This window comes from Corvus cornix, chromosome 12, assembly GCF_000738735.6.
Source record: "Corvus cornix cornix isolate S_Up_H32 chromosome 12, ASM73873v5, whole genome shotgun sequence".
In the NCBI taxonomy this organism is placed as follows: domain Eukaryota; kingdom Metazoa; phylum Chordata; class Aves; order Passeriformes; family Corvidae; genus Corvus; species Corvus cornix.
In genome coordinates, this window is record NC_046342.1 from 20,682,073 (window position 1) to 20,705,735 (window position 23,663).

The 23,663-nt window shown below is 45.7% G+C and overlaps 1 protein-coding gene across 8 annotated transcripts in view; it reads right to left on the reverse strand.

The window, feature by feature from the left end:
- Positions 1-1,281: 1,281 nt before the first annotated feature.
- TMCC1 (transmembrane and coiled-coil domain family 1) overlaps positions 1,282-23,663 on the reverse strand; it is an 80,962-nt gene continuing 58,580 nt past the window's right edge. For 7 of the 8 annotated variants that reach the window (XM_039558858.1, XM_039558855.1, XM_039558853.1 and 4 more), the window contains 3 exons: positions 14,910-15,844; positions 8,407-8,542; positions 1,282-5,477 (listed from right to left, as the gene is read on the reverse strand). In XM_039558858.1, the coding sequence (XP_039414792.1) occupies positions 5,163-5,477; positions 8,407-8,542; positions 14,910-15,844 (1,386 nt within the window). In that variant the 3' untranslated portion in view covers positions 1,282-5,162. Of the gene's footprint in view, positions 5,478-8,406; positions 8,543-14,909; positions 15,845-16,697; positions 16,788-23,663 lie in introns of those variants that run through there. The other variant, XM_039558856.1, reaches the window with a different exon arrangement.

Genomic DNA, 23,663 nt, shown 5'->3' on the forward strand with positions numbered 1-23,663 from the left:
GAGATGAGTAACACCACCTAATCCCCTAAATTATCAGATTAAATCTGTTGACATGGGAGTAGGCCAGTGCTTTCACCTTTGGTCATCATGCCCCCCTGTTGGTCCTGAGCCACAGCCAGTACCTCTCAGGTGACCGCCCCAGAAGAATACAGAACCATTTACCCTCACAACCATGTCCCATCCTGAGCCAGACAGCTCTAGCAAAAGCAGCACCATGCACGCAATTCATCCATAAACTGCTGGAATTTGCATTCTGGTTGTGAGGAGATTATAGGGGAAAAGTCCTGCGAACAGCTGCTTTTGCTTTTTGATCTCTTGCTGGTTTTACAGCACTTGCATCTCTGTGAAAACAGAGAGAAGGACTCAGTACTTTCTCCTTAAAAGTTTTTTCCATTCTTGGTTCTTTGTTCCTGATACCACATGACCAAAACCCAAGAGAACAAGTATCTTCTCCACACCAGTGAAGAATCTAGTCACTTCTAGTTTGTACAAATAATAAAGGATTCAGAAATTCTTCTGTGAAACATGGTAGACAAAATACCCCTGTTTAGAGCAGTGGCTCAACCAACATTTTAGTCTCTTACCTTTCCTCAGGGAGAGGGAACCAGCTTTCTGCTAGGGAGTGCTGTCCTGCCAGCTGCAGCCTTCCTCCTCCAAGCTGAGCCAAGCCTGGGACTGCTCCATCACGAGCTCCCCAGGACACATGGGTGAGGCTACAATCGCACCTGGCTCTAAATATGCAGCTCACACACAGTGGGCCCTGAAATCCCTGAAGGACAAAGTCAACAGAAACAAGGACCCTTCTCATCTGGGGCAGGTCACAAACCAGAGGTGGGAAAATACAGGACCGACTTCTGGTCCTTCCAAGACAGACAGTTCTTGGGTAAGTCATCTCATCTGACTGCACCCACCTGCAAACTGAGTCACAGTGTGGCAGGGAGGGAGGCAGAGACACCGTGATGCATTGAAGCCTGTGTGCCCACAGGGAGCCTGCCAGAGGCTGCCCCAGGCACAAGGGGGCTGGAAGGGATCAATGAGGATGAATGCAATGCTGCTGCTCCTCTCCTCCAACTGCAGAGACCAGACACTGACACCAGTTTATTCTCGTTGTGCCCTGGTGGTGCATGGCTGAGTGTAGGATAAAGTCTGACAGTCAGAGATATGGAAAACTTGCTCACATTTTGAGCTCTTAGGGCTCAGCAGTTTTAACACACCCTTCTTTTTCTCCCTGACAGTGCCTCCCTCCCCCTGCCCTTTGGAAACATCCAAACTAGACCAATGTTAATAGCTGAGGTCTTTATTTAAAGTTTTTTATATACAGTAAAAGTGTCACAGATAAATCTGCGACAATCAGACAAGACAAATGTAAATCTCTCTCAACAATTAGCAGCTTAAGATCTATAAACTACAGTGTTACGTTCACAAGTGTCATTTCTGTACTTTTCAACCCGTGCAAGTGAGTTTTTCTGTTTATTTTTTTACACCTTTAAAACACACTTACAGCTAAGTCAATTGCCTACAACTATACCACCTGGCATACACAACACAGACACACAGGGTTTGTAACTCTTCAGCCACTTTCAGAATTCACTTAAAAACTGGCAAAACTACCCAATCTTGAACCCTTTGTAGCTTGGCTTCTTTTGTTATAATGACTTTTTTTTTTTTTTAATTAAAAAAAATGTGTATTTTCAAGCTGACAGACAGTGCTTTCCTGTCCCAGTGTAACACATACACAAGTCAACAGTTCATCTGATCCCACCTAAGTACACATGGGATTGGAATAAACCAATAGAGTAACTGCTGGGAGCATGCTGAGTATCATTGAAACTAATGAGGCTGAGAAAAAAGAACTTTATAAAATTTTTAAAAGTAAATTTTTTTGCATCAAGATTTTCTTTCTTCTTTATATTGAAGGCAATGGGGGAAACAGATGAGGGTTCACTTGAACCCTCAAATGTTAACGAGGAGGTGCTGCTCTTGGAACTTACACAGTCCAGTATATTTTTCCCTTTTTAAGTGCCAAGGCAGTATGTGCTAAACACATCTAAGCAATTTCTGAATCACTTCGACTCCAAATACAAAATGTTTTAGGGAAACATTCAGCAACTCAGAGATGGTCACTGAAAGTTTTTATCTACAAAGGAGGCTATTAAAGGTACTCACACACGCACTCACACCCACAGCAGAAACTGTCGTCTACATGTCATCCAGAAACACTCCATCAGGAAAGCAAACACAACCATGTACAAGGAAAGGGAGCTTTAAAGCTAGAATCACATTTCCAACAACATCATCATTAAGCTATCAGAAATCATCACAGACCTTCAAATTTGAAGAGGGAGGAAAACCCCAAAACGTTCTGCTAGTGCAAAAGGCAAAACACATGGCAGTTGTGTTAGGATATGAGAAGTGGATGCAGCATCATACATGACGTTACTGCAGACAACTTTCTGGAATGGAAGAAACCGTTGAGAGAGAAAGAGACAGACACTTTTTCCAGACCCATATATATATGGCCTTCACCAAAGAGTTCTGAGATGTCAGTTTCTATTAAGCCTGCACCTTCTGGCAAACTAGCAAATGGTATTTACTGAATATGACAGAGTTGAGACAATAAATGAAATTAGGATATAAAGAAGAGGGACAAACACTTCCTTAAATACTACAGACAAGTGGCACTGAGTGTCCAGAGCCACTGGCTTTTAATTCCTTCCTGCTTTGACCACATAAAAACCTACCTTAAGCAATTCTAAGTGTGAACAAAACTGAGAAAAAGAGGTACAAAGGCTGGGTTTCAGAAAAAAAGGCATCAAAGCATTTCAGTTATGTGCCAAATAAGTTCTTACTGTTATTCACACATTTGTTTCTGACAAAACCTGCATAATGGGAAGCTGATAGTTAGCCAAGGAATGTGAGTCACTAGAGAAGAGCCTCACTGGAGCCAGGAGCAAGGGAGGCAATGGCCACGCACCTCTGCTCTGGCTGTGGCACTACAGAAAGCACAAGCAATTTTGGCTTGAATCAGCTGCAAATGGCAATCTGTGTTTTAATTAGGACAGGAGCAGTATAGTGCACATGGTGACAGAGAGGTGTGCTGGGATCCCTGGGGGAAGGGCACCTGAGTTTCCTGTGACTACAGAAGAAAAGAACCTTTGGAAGAAGAAAGATGGTTGGACAGTGGAGGGCTTGCCTCTGCTGGCAGTCAAAAAACACCAAGGTATTAACCTTGTTTGAGGGAATTTCTCAGAACCTGGGACCTGAATCACAGCACAATGCCCATGTATGTGTGTGTGTGTGTGTGTGTATATATACGATGTACATCTTTCATACATGCTTATGTATGATTTCAACTGGTTTAGGTCACTTGGGCAACATCTGGTTCCTAAAGGGAAGTTGATCCTGGAAGGAAGGAAAACAGTAAGACCTAACTAAACGCCATAAATGGTTTTGACAGAATCCTGGAGGTTTTTAGATTTCACGAAGACAAAAGATGACTCTTGGCACTTCTATGGTGAAAGGAACAGCAGTTAAAAACCAGCACAGAATGAACGCAGATTCCTCGGGGAATTCCTTGAGGGCTTCTTGCCTGTACCAACAGGTCACCAGCAATGGCACATTGCAAGGACTTGGGGTTACATTTGAAGCTGACATTTCCTTTACAGATTTGCAAAGGTGTCTGCACCAAGTGCTGGCCCCTGTGGCTGAAAAAGAGGATGGCACACCACAGACACACAAATGATCTTACCAGAGCCTGACAGGAGAAAAACTTTGGTTTCACTTTTCAGGTTTTTTTTTTTTTCTTTTCAATTAGAGCTATTTTTGAGATAACCATTCTTTTAAGTGGACTGTTGAGTCAGTATTTCTTTCCTTAAAAGAACCTGTCTTTTCTCTAGGAAGAGATGAACAGAAATTCCTTGCTCTTATCCTGAGACCAGGAATGAGAGACGACATGCAAACAAAAAATATAAGCATACTATCCTTCACATCTGGAAAAAGAAAAAAAAGCCCTGCATGACAAAAAGGTGTGGAGAAGACAGATGTTTTCCATGATGCTGCATCTGCATGCTCAGGAGGACAGATAAATGGCATATGGACAGTACTGTGTTCGACAGGCTGACACTAGAAACTACTCTCTGCCCTCCTCAGAACTGCTTCAGGACAAGACGGCTCACAATTATTCACGCATTTCTTCATTTAAAAACATCACTTCTTTATTTGAAAGAAAAAAAAAGTAATGACCCTCCCAACCCATTCCAAAAAAACCCCCAATAATAATAATAATAATAATAATAATTATAATTATAATAATAATAAAAAATCCTATTAGAAACAATAAGGAAGCACTGAGAGTTTGAGTATTACACTCTTCAAGTATGCTGTTCGGATTTTTTTTAAATCTGCGAATATACATATATTAAAAAAAACCTTAAAAGTGCGACCAAGGGCTTCTGCTTAAAGATAAGTATTTCAAGGACTACTTCAAAATAGTGTAGCATGACTGTGCAGTTACTGTGTATGGCATGAGGCTTCCACTCCATACACTCAGCCAAGTTAGCCAGCCTTACAGAAAGTTACTGAAGTCAGGTTAGCACAAATGGCGAACCCAGATGCTGAGCTGGGAGAGGGATCCACACGTTGTTGTTTTTCTCTTGTTAAGGAAAGAAACCACTCAACGCATACACTTGGACATGGAATGTGAGCAGACTTCACAGTAAAAGTTTAGTGTTACAGGTTTGCTGTGGTACCATCATTCAAGGCTGTGCACTAGATTGAGCTTTGCTCATCTTAAGCTAACCACGTTCTCTTCTTCCTGACAGGTTTAGTACAGTAGTTCAAGCCACAATTTTAAATTGCCCATTGGTATGCTCCAAATTTTTTTTTTTTCCATTTCTTTTGTACACTTTAAAGAATCTTAAGATTTGCATCCAAAGAGAACCATGCTACATAAAAATTATCCAGGATTCTCGCCAAAAGAGTTCTTGAATAAAATCTAAAAAATACTATTGCAATGCATCTTGCAGAGAAAAAACGTTATTCTAAATGTAAACAAATTCACTCAGACACTTTAAAACTTCAGCGGAGTAGTTGCTGACTAATCTTTGCCACACTTGCTCACCAAGAGCGCCAGGAGGGAGCGGCGCAGCCCATTCCTGCCGCCATCATCTGGGGGGAGACAAGAATCGTTCCAAGTAGCCAGTGATGGCATCCCAGTGCTTCCACAAAAAGGCAATGAAAACCACTATAAATAAAGTGCTGAACGTCCTATTGCGAGTCTTCATCAGGGGCACGACACAGTTGGCCACAGTGGAAACAAAGACGAGGAGGACAGCCATGACAGCCAGCAAGATGTTGATGAACTTCCCCAGTAGATTCCTGGCCGTGGCATTCTCCAGCCCCTCCAACTGCACCACTTGCTGCTGCTGCTGCTGCAGCTCCATCTTGGAGATGCGCGTCTGGCATGCTTCCAGTGCCTCCTGTGGACAAGAGCACATATTGGGTCACTGAAGTGCACAGCTGTGACCTCACCAACTGGGCCAAGCCAGGACCACCATCCCCACACCTCACACTGCTCATGCACCGAGCTCCTGCCCTGCAGCGGGAGCAGAGAAAGCCATATCCCACGTCCAAGGTGAGCAGCCCCTTGCCGACTGGGCACTGCAGCCTGCAATACACCACAGCACCTCATCTGCACCCAGAAGGCTCGATGTGGACATGCCAGGCTGGGCAACCCCACAGCTTCTGCCCAGAAGGGGGAGCTACCCAGCCACGTGGTCACTTCAGCTTTGGTTCCAAGAGGCCACTGAGAGGACAAAGGTGCTGTGCCTAGCCAGAAATCTTCATCCTCCTCTGGGATGTGCATTCCCAGAACCTCAAATTCCAACACCTTCCTTGCAGTCACTTGTGCTTATCTGACCCCTCTGCAGAAAACTAGGCAACCTCGCAGAAAACTACATGAAAACGTAACTACCATCAAAATATAACAAAAATAACTACCAAAGGCTCAGCTGCGTTCTGGTTGCTTAGTGAGCTGTGAGCTCAGGAAAAGGTCTGAGGGGCACAAGGGCTGGGACTGCACAGCTACCATTGCAGGAGAAAGATCTATTGCAACAAGCTGTGGCACTGGCACAGCTCCAGCTCACAATGCGAGGGCTGGGGAAAGATGTCTAGAAGGGTAAGAAGCATGATGTTTATGGAACTGCCTACAGGTAGAGGCAAAATGAAAGGAGGTGGAAGGAGAAGACTACCCTGCACAAATTCACCTCTCTAATGGCCCACTGACTTAGGGGGAATTTTGTCAGACCTTTTCACCAGGTTGAACCCCAGCTGGACCAACCCAACCTGCACTAAAACATCGGTGACATGCAACATGGGGCTAGGGAGAAGGAGAGAGGTTTCCAGGCAGTTAACACAAAGAGAGACTTCTGCTCTTGAAGATACAAGTCACAATATTTCCAGTAATCTTCCCTCAGAGTCACCTTTTTCAGACACATATACCAACTGCAAATATGATATACAAGTCTGCAGCAGTCTTTCCCAGACTGATCACCAAAAAAGGAACCACGACTGTTCCTCTGCAACATCAGCCCATGTTCTTAAATAGTTTTTCATACAACAAAATGTAACACTTCGTTTTTCCCCAGCACTGCTGAGGAATAGGCTGTCCCAACTTCCAAGTTTACACTAAAAGCATTGAATCATAAAGTGAAGATTAAAAAAAGCTGTTGAGAAATCCCCACTTCAATTCAATCTTCCTGCCATCTGAATTTAGAGAGGAGAACAAAACCTGACGGTTGTAACACGCCCCCAGAGGAGAGCCTCCTGTTTACACTGCCAGGGGCCATTGTACCACTGTCCACAGACACTGATTAAATTTAACTTCAAGGTCATTGTCACCTGTTACCTTTCTCATTGCATCATGTCTGTGGAGGTCAATGAAACATGAGGGCTTCTCCTTGGTTAAGACCCCTGAAAGCACAGGGCAGAATTGCTGAGCTGCCCCCAACAGCAATGACCAGGAAGAACGTTTGATGCAACAGGAGTTGCAGCTGGATCTACAGGTGTGTGAACAGCACAGCCTGCTTGGTCTCCAGAGGAAATCACCCGTCTCAAACACCTCAGGAAGAAAAAGGAAAGAACTCTTCCTACAATCTCTGCTCACACTACAAATATCTCCCATCAGCAATCAGAACTGAGATGTCTGTTAAAACTAGCACAGCAAGTACTTAAAATGGACAAGAGACTTGTTTCTGAATAGGCCTTTCTCTGTAAGGGTCAGCAGTTGCTTTGCTTTGTAGAAGGGCCTCCAACTTCAAGACCTCCATTTCACAGCTTTTTTTACATACTAAAAGAAACTTTTCTTTTAAAAACACCTCTATGGCAGCTGGTGTGGGGTCAGTAGCTCTGACCGAGGAAGCTGTGACTGGTCCGGAGAGATGGTCCTAAAAGAGATCATCTTCCCGACGCCCAGTGTCTTCCCTCAGCTGCTAGCTGGAGGGCCTGTGCAGAAGCTGTCAGCTCTTCAGTGATTGTCAGCTCGTGATTTCAGCTCAGCTCTGCAGGGCAGCCTCCAGGCCAGACCAGGGAGAGAGACGAGAGGCCCATAGAGCTGTTCTGCACGAGGGAGCTTTATTAGTCCAGCGAAGGGGAGGCCAGGGACAAACATCTCTCTGTCTCGCAGGGGCAGAGGGCCAGCTTTATAGGGATACAGGGGGTGGGTATCAGAGGGTGAGGGCCAATGGGTTACAAAGGATCTGCATAGGGTCTCCCAGAGGATTCTGGGTTTGTCTTCTCGCCGTAACTGAAGAGTAGTTCCCTTTCCAGGGGAGTTCTGCTGGGAGGTTTAGGCACTCTCCTTATCTCAGCAGACGTCCCTCCAGGGCGGGGGCTGGGCATTACCCACACACCTCCTTATTTCTTCAAAGCCAACAGAAATAATTGTTTCCTGACTGAATGCAGGGAACACACAAAGCCATTTTTCCTTAGATGTATTACAGACCATTGCTGTAAAATTAGTGACACAGAACTACACCCCAGGGCCCATATACTGGGAGCACTACTGTAAAAAAAGTGTTTGGGTCATGGCCCACTGAGTCTCTAATGCAAAGGCCTGCACAAAGAGTGGGCTTAGGCTCCTCCCCTGCTACAACTGATTTACAAACTCTGCTCCAGCCGAGAAGCAGGTTCCCTCTGTGTGGGCCACAGCCCTGCTTTACAGAGGAGGTTACCTGGAGAGATACCTGAGGGTGAGAGATGGAATAAGGACCTTTTGGAATGCAGCAGTTTAGCAATAAAGCTACAAGGATTAAAATCAAATACTGAAGCGCAGGCGTACTTCAAAAGTGAATGAGTTCCTGAAAGGAGCAGGCAGAGGGCAGGACTTGGGTCCTTGTTTCTGTCACCCACCTGGATGTCCCGGGCTCGCTCGTAAGACTGATAGGCAATCTTTTCCTCCATGCTGGCCAGCTCCTGTTTTAAATTGAGGATCTCGTTCTGGTGGAGCTCAGTGAGGTCATTTAACTGCTCTTCAAGTCTTTCACATCTAGAAATGACAACACATGGTACAATGGCTTTAATGAGAAGAGGACGGCAAAATGACACCAGTGACAACCAAGCAATGAACACCATGGCCTGTGTACTGAAACCAGCACGGCTGCCTCAGCCAGCACACAGCATGCTCTAGCACTAATACCCTCTTGCTGGGAATTAGTCCTTTCTACCAGGTCAACTCTGTGATCCTAACCTGGAGAAAACATAAAATTACATGGTAGCTGTCAAGTGATGCAAGAAATGGAGGACAGAATGAGAATAGAGTAAGGTATTCCCCAAACTTCTGTGTAAACCAATCAGCTCCCTTCTAATACCATAAGCTCTTAAGCATTTAAGCATCTACACTTGGAACAGTAATGGGCATAAAAATGACAAGGAAATGACATGTGACTGATGCCTCACAGAACATGCTGTTACTGTCTGATCTCTGCATGAAGTCACATGGATCTTTGACTTGTTTTTCCTTTATCTCCCACGAATGATGCAACTTAACAAGCAAATACCATCATATTATTTGTAAGAAGGACACATGAATCACTAACCTGCAGGCTTATTTTTCAGTTTGCTCCTGGTGAATGGACATGGGGTAGTCCTGAGGAAGAGGGTTGCTCAAAAAAACTGAGTTACAAAGATTCTGAGAGATACAGTTTTGCTTCTCCCTAAGGGAGTTTTAAATTAACTTAAATGATAGTTCTGATGGTAACAAAGGTATGGGCACAGCTATGGTGGCCACTGGGCTTTTCCCACTCTGATTTCCACTGTCTACTCATAACAGATGGAAAAAAGCTTACCACACAGCCCTTATCATCTGAATCTTGATACTAATAACCAAGAAATTTCTAAGGAATTAACCACAGAGATAACCAAAATTTAAACAAGGCATTTTCTTCTGACTCCACCTGAATTTAATTCCTACAAAAAACCCACAATATTAATAAGCACTATTTATCGAGAATGAAGAATTTAATTGCAACTTCTGAAACTAAGACACAAATCCTGCTCCTCGTTGTTTTCAAGATTTTTTTTTGGTGTTTCAGAATCTGAAGTCAAAAGCTAGCCTTTAAAAACAGTCTTGGGGTTTTGCTTTTAACAGACAGGTATGAAGAGAATTTTCATTTATGTTCCCAAGGCAATATTACTTTAAAGAAAGGAGGAGTCAGACACAGCATGACAATTTGCAGCAGTAAAACACATGTGGTCAACCAGCAATGAGACCAAGAAAACTGCCAGCCAACATGGTTCAGCCCAGAAAGGTCCCAGAAGAGCTGTGCAACTGTGCCAGGACACACCAGAGAAATGGTTTCCCAAGACTGACAAGGGAATGGCCATGTGAAGACTGGCTAATGAAGAAGGAGCCCAGATAATTAATACTGTCCTTTGTTCCCAACAACTTAAACCAACAACAACTTGCCAACAACCAAAAAATCACAACTAAACCCACTCCAAGCTCCAAAGGCAGCATCAATTACTTGAAATATATTCAGTTTGTTCACACATTACAAAATTGTCCAATGAGTTTACTATACAACAAGAAACGTAAGCATTTCTGAAAATAGCATGACTGTGTATTTTAACCTCCTCTCACATAAACGCTTTTATAAAGCAGCTGTTGCCAAGCAGCTTAAATCCTATTCTCTAACAAGAAACAATTGTATTTTAATAACTTCAAAACACCTCAATCTACAGGAAACATAAGGAAACCCTGCAAATCCGTATAGTTATGAGTTTAAACAGAACATGATTAGCAGAAGGGTTGGCTCCAATCTTCCTGGCCTGAAGACTGCAGAACAACCAGCTTGTTCCCAACCCACACTTCACTCCCTGCTCAACCCCGGAACAGAGGCAGTTTGCATCCAAGAACCACCTGCACTTCCAGAACTCACTGTGTCAGGCAACTGCTATAACTGGGTTATTTTAAAAAACGCACCCCTGTCCCCACTAACCTACCCTGACTTATTTTTGAAATGACACAGCCTCCATTCAGCTTCTTTTCACTTCTTGTCCCAATATCTACAATTTAGAAAATTAATTTTTTCCTGCTGCTTTCTATTGGTGTTCAAATTTAAAAAGCAAGGAGGGGTTTATGTGACTTAGAGGGCCCAAAACCAGGGTTTCCCTGTTGAAAGCTGGTTTGCATTTAAGTGGGAGTATTAAAGAAATAAAAGGGATAGGCCACCTGTCAAAAGGGTTAAGATGAAATACATCCCTCTAACTCATGAGTGCCAGGGTCTACTGAACAAACTAAACTTGTCTGTGATATAGCAGTGCCCTGAATAATAAATCCCACTTCATATCATGTATGGAAAACTACTCTTTGGAGTTCAAGAACTACTTTTTTACTAGTTAAAATGTGACATTTCTCCTTAAAAGAACAAGCTCCAGCCCAGAAACTTCTCTGTGCAGCAGACCAATGCTACCCGTCACAAGTATCACAAAGATCATCAGAGCTGTTCCTATGGACACAGTAAATCGCTGGGATGCTTCATTTCAAATAGCCATGTTGGAATTCCACATGTTTTCTGAGGCTCACTGTGTGGGAATTGGGAAAGTGGTCTGAAAAAGGCTCAGAAACACAATTATGACCATCTCATTTGTAAAAAATGGTTTAAAGGCATTTTAAAGTAATAGCTGCAAAATACACAGCTAATACAGCATATGGAAGGGAAAAAAAAAGACATTTGATCTGCACTCAGTGCTATGGTGAGTAAAGAAACTCTGACCAAACTAATGCTACAAAGACCTCCGCAGTAGACTGTGAGTTTAGTACCTGTCTTCAGATGTCTCTCAAGATGGACCTTTTTCTTTTTATAGCTATGTCATACAAACTTTAATGTAATCTTTATTTGTCACTAAATACATCTTTATGCTACTGAACGCACTGCTTCCAATAGTGGAGTAAACAGCTAAAACAAGTAGTTATTTGTAGTATGCTCCAAGTCTTCTATCTAGAGGATACATGAAGGACAGAGCTTGCTCCCGACAGGGAGCATGAGCTGCTTACAACACCAACACACATCCCTGTACTTCCAGCTCTGAGACTCCCTGGAAGGAGGACAGACAGCTTTGCAGGGATGTTTTGGTGCTGTCCTGGCTGAGTGAGCACCAACTTGGCCCAACACATTGCCTCTGCTGCCCAGCCACACTCCAGAACAGCCTTGCCAACCCACCTAGACCTCAGAGGTTTAGCTTCTTTGATCTATTTTAAAACACATCATGAGGACAGACTGGAATGAGACAATTAGACTACATCAAAACCCAAATGGAAGAACTAGTGACCAGCCTTTTGGCTGAAGGATTTCTTCTGACAGGAGCATGGGATACCTAAATGGCCTTTCCAAGGCTGTCAGGCTTGGGAAGAAACCCAAACCCTTACACTGATCACTCTCCAAATATGTGAGCTTATGATTTTGCCATGTACAAACAGGGTCCTAAAAGGACACACAAGATGAAAAAACTCAGCAGGAACTTTATTTCAGTCTCAATAGCACAGAAAGTCCCTGCTCGTATCAGTAAACAAGTGCCACCTTCCAATGATGAGGTAAGCAACAAGCCATTTCAGCGCCTGCTCCTGGTGCTGAAGAAAACAATGACAGTCAAGGTGCCATCAGACTCTTCCTTCCTCAGTGGCTCAGCCCCAGCGGAGCAGAGCGGTGCTCCAGGGCCAGCACATGCCGGGCAGCACAGCCCACCCTGGCCTCTTGCCATGCTGCTGCCAAGCCTGCACCAGGGCAGGAGAACTGGAGCAACTGGACAACTGAGTCCCTGCCTCAGAGATGGTTAGCAAACCAGCAGCCACATGGAGTGATAGACAAGATTTGGAGGCAGGGAGAGGGGAGGGAGGAGATGAAGGAGGTCATGGAAAACCTGTGAGGCAAGCCATGGCTGATAAACAGAAACTGCACAAACACAGAGGGGAAAAGAAGATCAGAACCTGCAAAACAGTAGATGATCTAAGAAAGAGGAAATGGACAAAGACCAGGTGAGAAAATGTCATGGCACGTGCCTTGTTCCAGGTACAATGCAAACACTCAGTGTCACCCGACAAGCAAAAGGCTTCTCCAAAAATGTCTTTTTTTTTAAGCTCTAACTCAACTCTGTGTTTGTTTTTGAAAGCTTCCCATAAACAGAGCAGTGTTAGGAAGTATTTACAGCTTTTAAAGCCAGTTATGATTAATCTGAATCTCCAGCCTCCCAGCATCAAACCACAACCTCCTTTCCCTTCTTTCAGTCTTTTTCTGAAGAGAGCTGAGGAGCAAGAGGGGTTCCAGTTGGGGAACAGGTGCCACCCCTCCCTGCCAAGGCAGCAGCACCCTCTGCCCTTGGACACATCACGTCACCTTCCACTTCTAGGGTGATGTTGGCTTTTATCATCGCGATGGTTCAAAATACAGAAGCTATAAAAACAAGAATCTGCATTTGATTAACCCACGAGCTCTTGCTGATCATGCAGTTACCCACACAGACAAGGGCACTGAGTGTAGTTTAACTGGTCCTCTTTAAAGGCCACACCTTTAATTAATTTGCATCAACATTCCAAATGACAGGTCTAAATTACTGTCTTAAGCTTTTGTAAGCCAGATGCAGATTCTCCCTGCTTTTCACTCCAGGCTGCCTTGGTTAGTGCTTGGGGTCTGGGCTGACCTCAGGGGAGTGCTCCGCAAAGGTTAGCAACACATGACAGATATGACTTCATGGTGTGCTAGTATGGGACCCACATGAACCTTGCCCAGAGGTGTTGGGCAGTAGCCAGCTCGTTTAGCTGACAACACACATCAGTCCCCAAGGTCTGCTACTGTACTTTCAGGCCACTCCTTCAGCTGTGCCGTGCTTGCATATAGCATTCCACCATGAATGGCTGCTGCTGTATGTGTGAAACAACAACCTACACAGCAACAGACAACAGCACCTCTCTGCTGCGGAGCAGAAGATCCAGCTCCATGTCGCTTTGGGATGTGACTTGATGACACTGAGGCACTAGGAACCAAAGCTGCTGTGCTGGGTGCTGGTTTCAGTCAAACTGCTGATTGTTGCAAAGCGGGATTAGAAAGTGGTGCTGGTCTGGCTTTGTTTGCCCAAGCTCTGCAAAGCACACAGAAAGCCTGCTGTCTCTACCAGATCATAGCAGGCTAGCCTTTTCCACAGTTTTTCCAATGATTTGGCATCAGCATGTCTAAAGAGCTGTAGGGTAACCCCATGTTACACTGCACAAACCAGTGCAGCAAGTGGCACAGGGCACTTCAGCAAGTCTGTCCACGCCTCCAGCAGCTCTGCTGTGTCTTCCAGGTTGTGTTTCACATCCTGGCAAAGTCATGAAGGCCATAAAGAACCTCATGACAACAGCCTGCTGTCCTTCACCAGAATGAGGGCTTGGGCCTTGCATTTATTATTTAAAGTTTAAGAACCCTGTTGACTTAGACTATACTGTCTTGGATGCCTGCAGAAGGGCAGCTAGTAACTCTTCCCTTCGGAGCCTGGGGTAAAGCCCTTGCTCCCAGCATGTGAGGAGGAGGATGTTAGGTGTTCTGCTGGACAGCACAGGGCAGCCTGCCAAGAGCCTCTCCCACCCAGCACCTCTCCATGGGCAGCTTTCCTCAGCAGGGCGGTGGGGGCAGCCTGCCAGGCTGCCTTCCTGAAGCCACTGTCACCTCTCCCCTGTGACTTCATCAGCGATCAGCAGTACTGCAGCAACTGTTCCACCTTTCCATTCTTTCCAGTGAGGGGAAGGCTGATGGAAACATGGGTTACCTGCTTCCAGAGCCCTATAATCTCCACGACAAGAGCACTGTCAGTATCTGACATTTAATTCAACTTCATTTCCCTGAGTGCTGCCACTGTGGGCTGAGCAGAGAAGGGAAGGGATATCTTAGTTTTGGCACATGGGCAAGATCATGTCTTTTTAGAGAACCTGAAGAAAGCTGGAATGTTTCTTTCTCTGCTAGACATGGATCTGAGTGTTGGAGAAGGCAAAGTCAAGTCATGTCCACATTAGTTCATTTGCCTTGACCCAGACCTCTTCAGGATTTTTGCAGGGCAAAGCACTGTCTGATAACAGGAATTGCATCAATGTACTCCTGGGTTTGGGACACCTTATTAGACCTCTTCGGCTTGACTTTTTATCTTGAAAACACTTTGAAATAAACCTTTTTCCTTATTATCTCTTTCTTGTACAGAGAGGGAGATGAGCAGCAAGATAGCAATATTTATAAAAGGCAAAACTGGGAGGGAAAAGTCCTGAGAAGACCACAGAACTATCCATTTGACTCAGGCTGCTGGGAACAGCCTGCTGAGCACTACCACTCCAACTCTGGTGCTCTGCAATCACAGCATTGGATTGTGAAATGAAATACCACAGCACATACCTGTATCGCTCCTCCTGCAGGGTCTGCATTATCAGTGTGTAATCCCTCTGGTAGCGAACCTTAAGGTCCTCAAATGATTCTTCCAGTCTTGCCTGTGTCTCTCGAATTTCTTGAATCTCATGCAGTATTGCATCAAACCCTGAGCTCTGCATATCCAGAGTGTTTGTTTTGGAGCTGGAAGCTCCCACAGGGCCCCCTGTTGTGCTGTTGGCTCCCACTGAGCCTGATGTGGCACTGGAGCAATCCTCTTCACTGCCATATTTTGGGCTTGACTGAAAGTTCTGAATAACACCTAGAGCCTTGCCTCCTGTTCCATCTTCCTGGCCTTCTTCTAAGGAGTCTTTCAGATTAGCAATGTTGTCTGCACTCCCAAATTTGTTCCTTATGAGGGAGGCAATCTCCCGGGGTTTGGAAACCACAGCTCCTGCTGCTGAATGCGTGGCCTGGGAGAAACTGGAAAGCCCACCTTTTACACTGTCTACCACTCCCTCACTGAAGCCAGTGACTTTTGCTCCAACATCTTTCAAACCCTGATGCATATCCCTGAAGACATCCTTTGGCTGCCGAGGGATCCCATTCTGTTCAATCTCTCGCAGCTTTCGATGGTAATGTTCCAGTTTCTTCTGCAGCTGCAAGATGGTCTGGGCTGACTTTTGATTTTTCTTCTCAAACACTTGCTTAATGCGGGCACTCTGCTGCTTGTCTGCATTGTTGGCCAGTTTCAGGTACTCTGCCACGTTGTCATCACGAGCTGTTTGCTCAATTTTGATCTGCTCTGTCAACTTCAGTATCTTCTGCTGCAGGTGTGTGATGGCCACTTTTGTCCGCTGCGGATCTGGGGTCCCGTCAACAGAGTCCGCATTGATGCTGCCATCAGTGCTGGAGGCCACGGCACTGGAGGTCTGCGCCAAGCTGCTGACTTCCAATCGCTCAATCTAAGCACAGAGAGAGAGAAACATGAGTGCTAATCAGCAGCTTCACCAACAGAAAGCCTTTCCTTCTTTATGTCAACCAACTTGGCAAATTGTAATTCTGAGAATTGTAATTCTGAAAAAAATGCACCTTTTTTCAGCTGCCCAGGGGGCAGTATAAATCAAGAGAGCTTCATGTATTCTACAGACATCTAGTAAAAGTTGAGAAAAAAGCAAAATCCCTCATACTTGACTCCACTGAATGGCCTCAAACAATTCAGAACTCAAGCACAAATGTGCAACAGGGCACCTGAGCTTGGGAGACCGAGCACTCTGAGATGTCAGTACAAGGGTAGGGGCTCAACTAGCTAGAGAGTGAAGAGACCGACAAGGTAACTGAGAGCAGAAGCCACACGGTTCAAGTGTACAGTACAGCACACCCGAGTCATTCCTAGTGTTTCACCTGTTTGAACAGCAGCAACAGCGAAACCTACCACAAAACCGATCTACTACGGTCAGTGATTTTAACAGAAAAACGGAGACTGATAGGCACCCGCATGCATGTCTCGCCGCGGCAAACCCTGCGAGCAGGTGTCTCCGAGAGGGAGGAAAATAGCGAGTTTCAAAGGACAAACTCCACTTATGGCCAAAAAACCTAAATTAAACGCTGTTTCAGCGCAATCCAACCCGCCAAGTACCCGCCGCGAAGAACCGGGCAGGCAGGCGCGGCCGCACCGGCCGCTCCTGACCTGGGCATTCCTGCCCGGAGCCCCACACCAGGCTCCGAACCCGGCCAGCGCCGGGTCGGGGCCACAGTGGGTCCTCCGGCGAAGGAACGCCCGCGGGCCCCCCCCGCCGGCCCGGGTCCCCGCCGTACCTTGTCCCGGCGGGGCAGCAGCGCCCGCTCTCCGTGCATGACTCCCGCCGGCCGCCCGCTGCCCTTGCATGGCCGCGCGCCCGCCGCGCCTGCCCGCCCACCGCGGCCCCGGCACGGCCCGGCCCCGGCACGGCCCGGCCCCGGCACGGCCCGGCCCCGGCACGGCCCGGCCCCGGCACGGCCCGGCCCCGGCACGGCCCGGCCCCGTCCGCCCCCTCGCGGCAGGGAGGCCTCTCCGGGCCGGGGAGCCACGGAGCCTCAGCCACATGCGTCCCGCAGGGAATCTCCATTAATGAGTTTTAAACCGAACGCGTCTTCTGGATCCCGCGGCCCCCGTCCCGGCGCGAAGCTCGTGAGCTGCCGTGACTGCTGCCCGCACGCTCCGCTCCCGCGGCTCGGCGGGGACTGGCCGGCAGCTCCCCGGGTCGTTCCACTGGAACAGTTGCCAGCTGACCCACACCTGCTGCCCAGACACAGAACCACGTCCGTGTTTGTGAATATGCGCTTTACAAAACAAAAAATGCTGCTACAGTTAACTGTACCCTCTCTCTCGATTCATCATTCCATGTTTAATGCAAAAAACCCCGCAGGCAGCAATACTGGCCGGCGCCGGGGATCAGACAGACTCCTTCCCATAACCCTAAGGTTCTCTGTTCACTATCCCATCAACAGGAAAACCAAACACCTGAGAAAGAAACTGATTCATTTTCTAGAGGAGTTCAGCTGCTGGAAACCATAGAATATAATTTCTTGGTCTGTTGTGACTCCTGAAATATCAGCTGCTCTCTTAAGAGGGTTTAGCTGTAGAAACCCTGGAGCTCTGGATAGATAAATGGAAAATTGGTGCTAAGAATTAATATTAATCAGCAGGACCAACACTATGCATGGTATCAGTACTGCACAGAGAACATGCTGTCTCTGAGATGTAGGGACATGCATTTGGAAGTAATATACATTTGTAAAGATACCTCTTCTTGGAATTTGTAATTTCATTAAGATTTTTCCAGGGCTGTCTGATCAGATTTCTCCCTGTGGCCTAAACGAACACAAACACCCTGCCTGTGAAGAGCATGCCTGGCCTGGGAGCAACAGCCAGCACCCATGGCACAGCTGGTCTGTGCCTCACCCACAGACCAGCTCTGCCAACCAGCTGCCACCCCAAGAGCAGCAGAGCACAGTGTGTCTGTGCAGTACACCAAGACAATCTTATTACTGTTAACTGTTGAGAAACCAAGGGCTTTCTCAAAAGAACACTGTCAATCCATTCGTAACAATCTCTACCTCCCTCCAGAGCAAGGACATTTTAGTATTAATGGCAGATGAAGAAAACCAGAAAGATCCACAGTTTTGATACAAAACTTTCACCAATTAATTTGATAGAACTTATTTTTTCTTTTTCATAATTGATTTTCTTCTAGGCAGTGGTAAGGGTGAGTGAGTGTGGACTGACCTGGTGTCCCAGAACCAAACAACTGCTTATCACCAGTTTTTCTGCAGCCCACAGGCTCTGAGCTGAGAACTGCACAGATCAGTGTCATAGAACTACTGGGGCTTCCACATTACTTTGCAGGAAAGAGTTTCTATGAGCTTAATTTACTCCAGGTTTAGTCTAATTAGTGCATGTGTATGGATAACTACTGTAAATTACACTAGTAGTATACTCTTCCTTTCATGACACAAGTTTTGTGAGAGAAAAATTTGGTAGAAACTCTCTCTTCCCCCCTTCTAAAGTCAGTTGACTTCAGCAAATCTGCCCAGGTTATCTCCCTACACCTGTGGTAAAAAATGAACTAGAACAGCAGTAATAGAATAAACCATGTTGGGATAATTGCTTTATAATTATCAGCTGTGTGGATATTATTCTGAAATAACAGAAAGGTTCTTTCCAATTTAAAAGGAAAAGGCTGTGCAAAGTGCAGTTCTGGAACAGAACAGAGATAATTTAAGTACTTTGTCCATATCGACAAGGCTTTGTAAAGGGAAGACTCAGCACAAACTGGGTCCCTGGGAAATGCTGATGACATACTACTGAATTTGAGATGATGGTCAATCTGTCCTGGAAAGATGCTGGTAAATTAAATACTATAATGATCAATGCTTGGATAAGAATAGGGGTTACAATTCAATAGTCAATCTCCCTTGCAATACAGTTTTCCACTATATTGACAGTCCAGATTGAAGGGAGCTGCATGCCCTCCCACCAGGAGGTACACTGAGAACTGCTTTGGCACTATGCCACAAACCAGATGAAATCATGTGAGGGCCTTATGCTTTCTCTCTCTCAAGATCTTACCAAATTCTCAGCACTGTTAATGCTCTCAGGCTTTCCCTCCTGTACAAGCTTTCCAATGTCTATTCTGCAGCACACGGCCCAAAAAAACACCTCACGATTCTGCTTTTTGGTGCTGTTGAAGATTAAACACAGCAATTCCTTTAAAGGTATTTCGCCCTTTTAAAACTTCTCCAGTAAAAGCATATACCGGTCATTCACCAAGGAGATGGACTGCTGCTTTTAAACACTCAGGACAGCTGGCATAAACAAACAGCAGCTTTCAGAGCAAGCCTGCTGCAAGAGAGCAACTCCTGCTTCCTCCTCCCTTGACTGGAGCTTCACAAGTGTGACTGAAAATTGTGCTACTTAAAATAAACACATACAAGGCAAAGTGAGACAGGGGAGCTCAGAGTGAGACTGCACAGCCCCAGAAGGGAGCTAAGAGCACCTGAGGTGCCTGGGTTAATCACCTTCCCAGTGACTGCACACCTGACTGGCAGCTAAAACTAACCATGAAAACATTCAGAAGTTGTTTTGCTTCCTTTTCCCTGTGCCAAAGACAATACAGTCACACAGGCAGAAAATCTATGAGACTCATAGAGTCATAGGTTTTAGACTTCCTGTTTGGAAACACCACTCATTAACAGCATCGTTAGCGCATGGCAGGTGCAGGGATGGGCACGGGGACTTGGCCAACGCCTCCGCACTAGGTGGACAGATGGTCTCCAGCCTCAGGCAGGCAGAGGAGCAGAGACTCAAAATCTCTGATGATAGTTACAAGACAGTTGGTTTGTTAGTAAGTAAGATCGCTAATTAACACCTTACCGGAAATAAAAATCACAAGGGAGAAAAAAACCCCATCATTCTTTGTGCCTGACCACATCTGCAGAGTAACAGCCCCCCCTGGCCCCACTTCATTGGATCTGCATTAAAACACCTAAGTGCGCATTTGAATAAACACACAGAATTCCTGGCAGGTACAATGAAGAGATACTTAAAGATCACAAATTACTATAAGGTACCCATAACATATTAGATTAAATGCCATCAACAGCCACAAGTCACTTCCCTGCATGCCACCTGCAGTACCTGACTCTTGAAACACATGGGTCAAGGTGGCACCAGCCCCACTGTCCCATGAGCAGTCAGTGTCCTGTTCCTCTGGATCCAACACAGTCACTGTATATGGCACAACTTACCACAGGTTCCAAAGGAAACAAAAAAGTGTCACAAAGCCCCCTGCCTCACTCACTTGGGTGATGTAATAAGCTCTTTATGATCTACAGCTGATTGAGAGTTAAGAGTCTGTTTTTCTAATGCTTTGCTTTTTAAAGGTTGTTGCTGAATCACAGGTCAGTTGGAGTTGGAAGGGATCTCTGGAGTTCCCCTGGTCCAACTCCCTGCTCAGGCAGGGTCATTAAGAGCCAGCTGCCCAGGACCATGTCCAGAGAGCTTTTGACTATCTCCCATACCAGAGGTTCCACATCCTACATTTGTGGATCTGTCTGTAACAGAAAGTTGGATCTGTCTGCTGCAACACTGCCACATATCTGATACCACCAATGCTATGGATCACTATTTATTTCCAGTTGCATATTTATATGATTGCAAATCCTGTGTAACAGCATATGTAAGGGAGAACATTTCTGTTCATTCACCTCTCATCATTAAATACAGACAGAAGATCTAAATACTGCTGCACTGAACCACCCCTAGAGACAACTGCCCACTCACATGTGGTTTCATGTACTAATCCACCTTCCACCTTCCCTCAGCAAGTGCTCAGGGTGCATACACGCTCCTGCTCTGCAAAACATCTTCCTTGGCTTGACCGTCAAGAAAAGGAAAATGGAAAAACAGAACAGGTCCAGTGTGATTCCTTGTGACACACTACAGTTATCCTGCAAAACTGTACTAACCAATTGAATCTTGGAAGCTGCAGCAGCTTTGCTTTTTAACAGGCTCCAGCTACTCACCCACAGAAACCTATGGTCATCCTTGACAGCAACTGTTCTGAGCTGTCTCTAGCGTGCTCCTAAATCTAAATCCAAATCAAACCTGGCTAAGGAAAGCACACAAACAGATGGACAGTTCAAGGAAGTCTTGCTGTGTGTTTTTCACAGCACAGCTCATTGTTTAGATTATAACGGGGATTTCTGAAAGTTATACAGCCTTTGCCTATGGTCAACCCTCAAAATGGTGGGAAGATCACCCTGGCTATGGGGAAAAAAAAAAACTAGTGAGAAAACAAAAAATGAAAAATTACTCTGAAAAATATCCAAGAAAAAATTCCAGTACAATACCTTTGCCTGCCTCACACAACAGCTTGAGCAGGGAACCAACACTGTAACACCAAGAGGAAATGGCTTTACACCTTACTCATGGTAGTTAAACAGTCATGAGTGATGATTGCTGCAACTCAAGTGCGCTGATGGTACATCTGCCAACCCAGAGCCCCATAGGCCCTGCTCTGCAGAGAGGGGAGAGGGCAGGTCCCTGCCCTGGACAGAAGGGCTGTGGGCAACCACAAAGCAGCAACATTTCACACATCTGCATGCAGTTGGGCATTTCCCTTATTTTGGGGCATCCAAGCCAAGCAGCTCCCTGCCTAACCCTGTACGGGCACAGCCTGGAGACAGCAGCTGCCTCTGGAGCCAAGGTGAGAGCTCAGTGGGAACCAAATGATAAGGTGCTTGGGGATGTTCTTACTACCTTCCCAAATGTGGTTCACCATCAGGCCCAAGCCACTCTGAACAGTGGACAGCAGAAACACCCACCGGAGGGAAAGGTGACCTGGGACTGCTTCACTTGGCACTGGGGCCAAGAGCAGCATCCCCCAAGCAATGGCACAAAGCACACAAACAAACCCTCAACCACAATTTGAGATTTGGTAAAGCCAGCTGCAGGGTGACTTGCCCATGGCCTTGTACCTAACTCGATATGAAATGGAGGTGTGACTACATGTGCCACATCAAGTGCCAGAAACAGTTTAGCTTTAAAGCAGCCAGCTGTCTTTTCCTCAGAGCTGTTAGCAGCAGAAATTCTTCCCAAAGTAGACCAGTATTCAGCTGCAGCCCTCACTGGTGTCGGGGGCAATGATGGAAGATCCTGCTGCTGTACCATACTTGCTGTACCAGAGACAGCTTCTGTAATAACCAACACTACACATCCCACAGGGGAGCTCCAGCAAATTCTTGTGAGTGCAGGCCAATTGCTGGTCACAGATGCTTCCCCCACAGCATCTTGCTGTCAGCGCAGGGGAGCCCAGTGGGCTCCACATGTTCCCCCTGCTTGACTCCACCTGCCCAGGGCCCGCTGCCTCTTGGGAAGCAAATGTTTCACTTACTACCTGGTTAAGAGGTAGCTGAAGCTACAAAGCTGACCTCCACCTTTCCCACCTGTGGTTCAGACACGTGCATCTCTGCTGCCTACCAGCCCAGAGGCAAGGAACACTGCACAAGCTATTCCCTCAAGCAGGAATGGGACATGCAGGACCAGGCACCAGCTTGGCCCACAAGTACTTATTGACATCCCGGAGACAGAACAGACAGACACGATGCAGTGTAACATCCCCCTTAAGAGGTTGTCTACAGCCCCTTTAATTCCTTTTAGAAACAGAATTGCTGCCAAAGACACCACCTTCTTGACCTCAAACTTCTGAAATCTTGAGAAAAGATATTTTTGAGCACAAAAAAAGTATGGCTTGATGACCCAATTCAGTAATGGTTTCCTAAAGCTACAGAGTCAAGCACAAAATCATTGGTGTTGATTGAATAAACAGGGCAACACTGAGGGTGAGGCAAGTTCAAGGGAATGGATACAACAATCTGATTGGAAAAATAGGAAAGAACTGAATTATACACAAGAGCTCGTAGGAGGTGATAAGGGATGACACAGCAAAAGATATGGCCAAAATAACATCCATGGATGTTTATTTTAGCAGCTTCTGATTTCTAATCAAGGGGGGTGTGCCAATCAGGCCAGAAGTTACAACAATAAGGATGGGAAATGAGGTAAAGCTGAGCAAAAGTTAAGTATAGGAACCAGCAGAAGAGGGCGGATTAAGAAACAAGTTTATACAAGCTTGTATGAGAAAGTGACTACGTAAAATGATGTATGGTTTTTGTTTGGTTCTGATTTATCTCACCCTGTTTTCCCCAGTGTTTGAGTCACATCTCATTACCTGAGAGACAAAATTTCTGTTAACACTTCCCAGAGAGTAAAGCGGTTTTGGTTTTTTCTGCTTCAAGCTGCTATCTGATGAATAGAGATTATTATTGCATGATACATATTAATTTGCAAAGAACAGAGTTTAATTTTATGGTTGCAAGCTAACTTTGACTTGCAAAGCATTGGAACAAACTGGGTCTGAAGTCTGGAAGAACAAATGCCTCTGTGTGATCCTTCTGCACAGAACAGCCCTGTGCGAGAGCAAGGATTCTCCCTTTTTTCAGGGGATGCTTCTCTGCTGAGGTTTAATATGCACATCTCTCCAAGTGTTTAATCTAAAGGACTCCAGCAACTGTACTTCTACACTTACTTCATTTCTTTATTTTTAGCTGCAGTATTTTCTGCAGGTACAACACAGAATGTGACCATAACCAAAATTCCTCCTTGAAGTTTATCCAATCAACAGTTCATACAATATTAAGTATTTCAAAGCAACAGGATTCATGCTTCCTGTGAATATATTG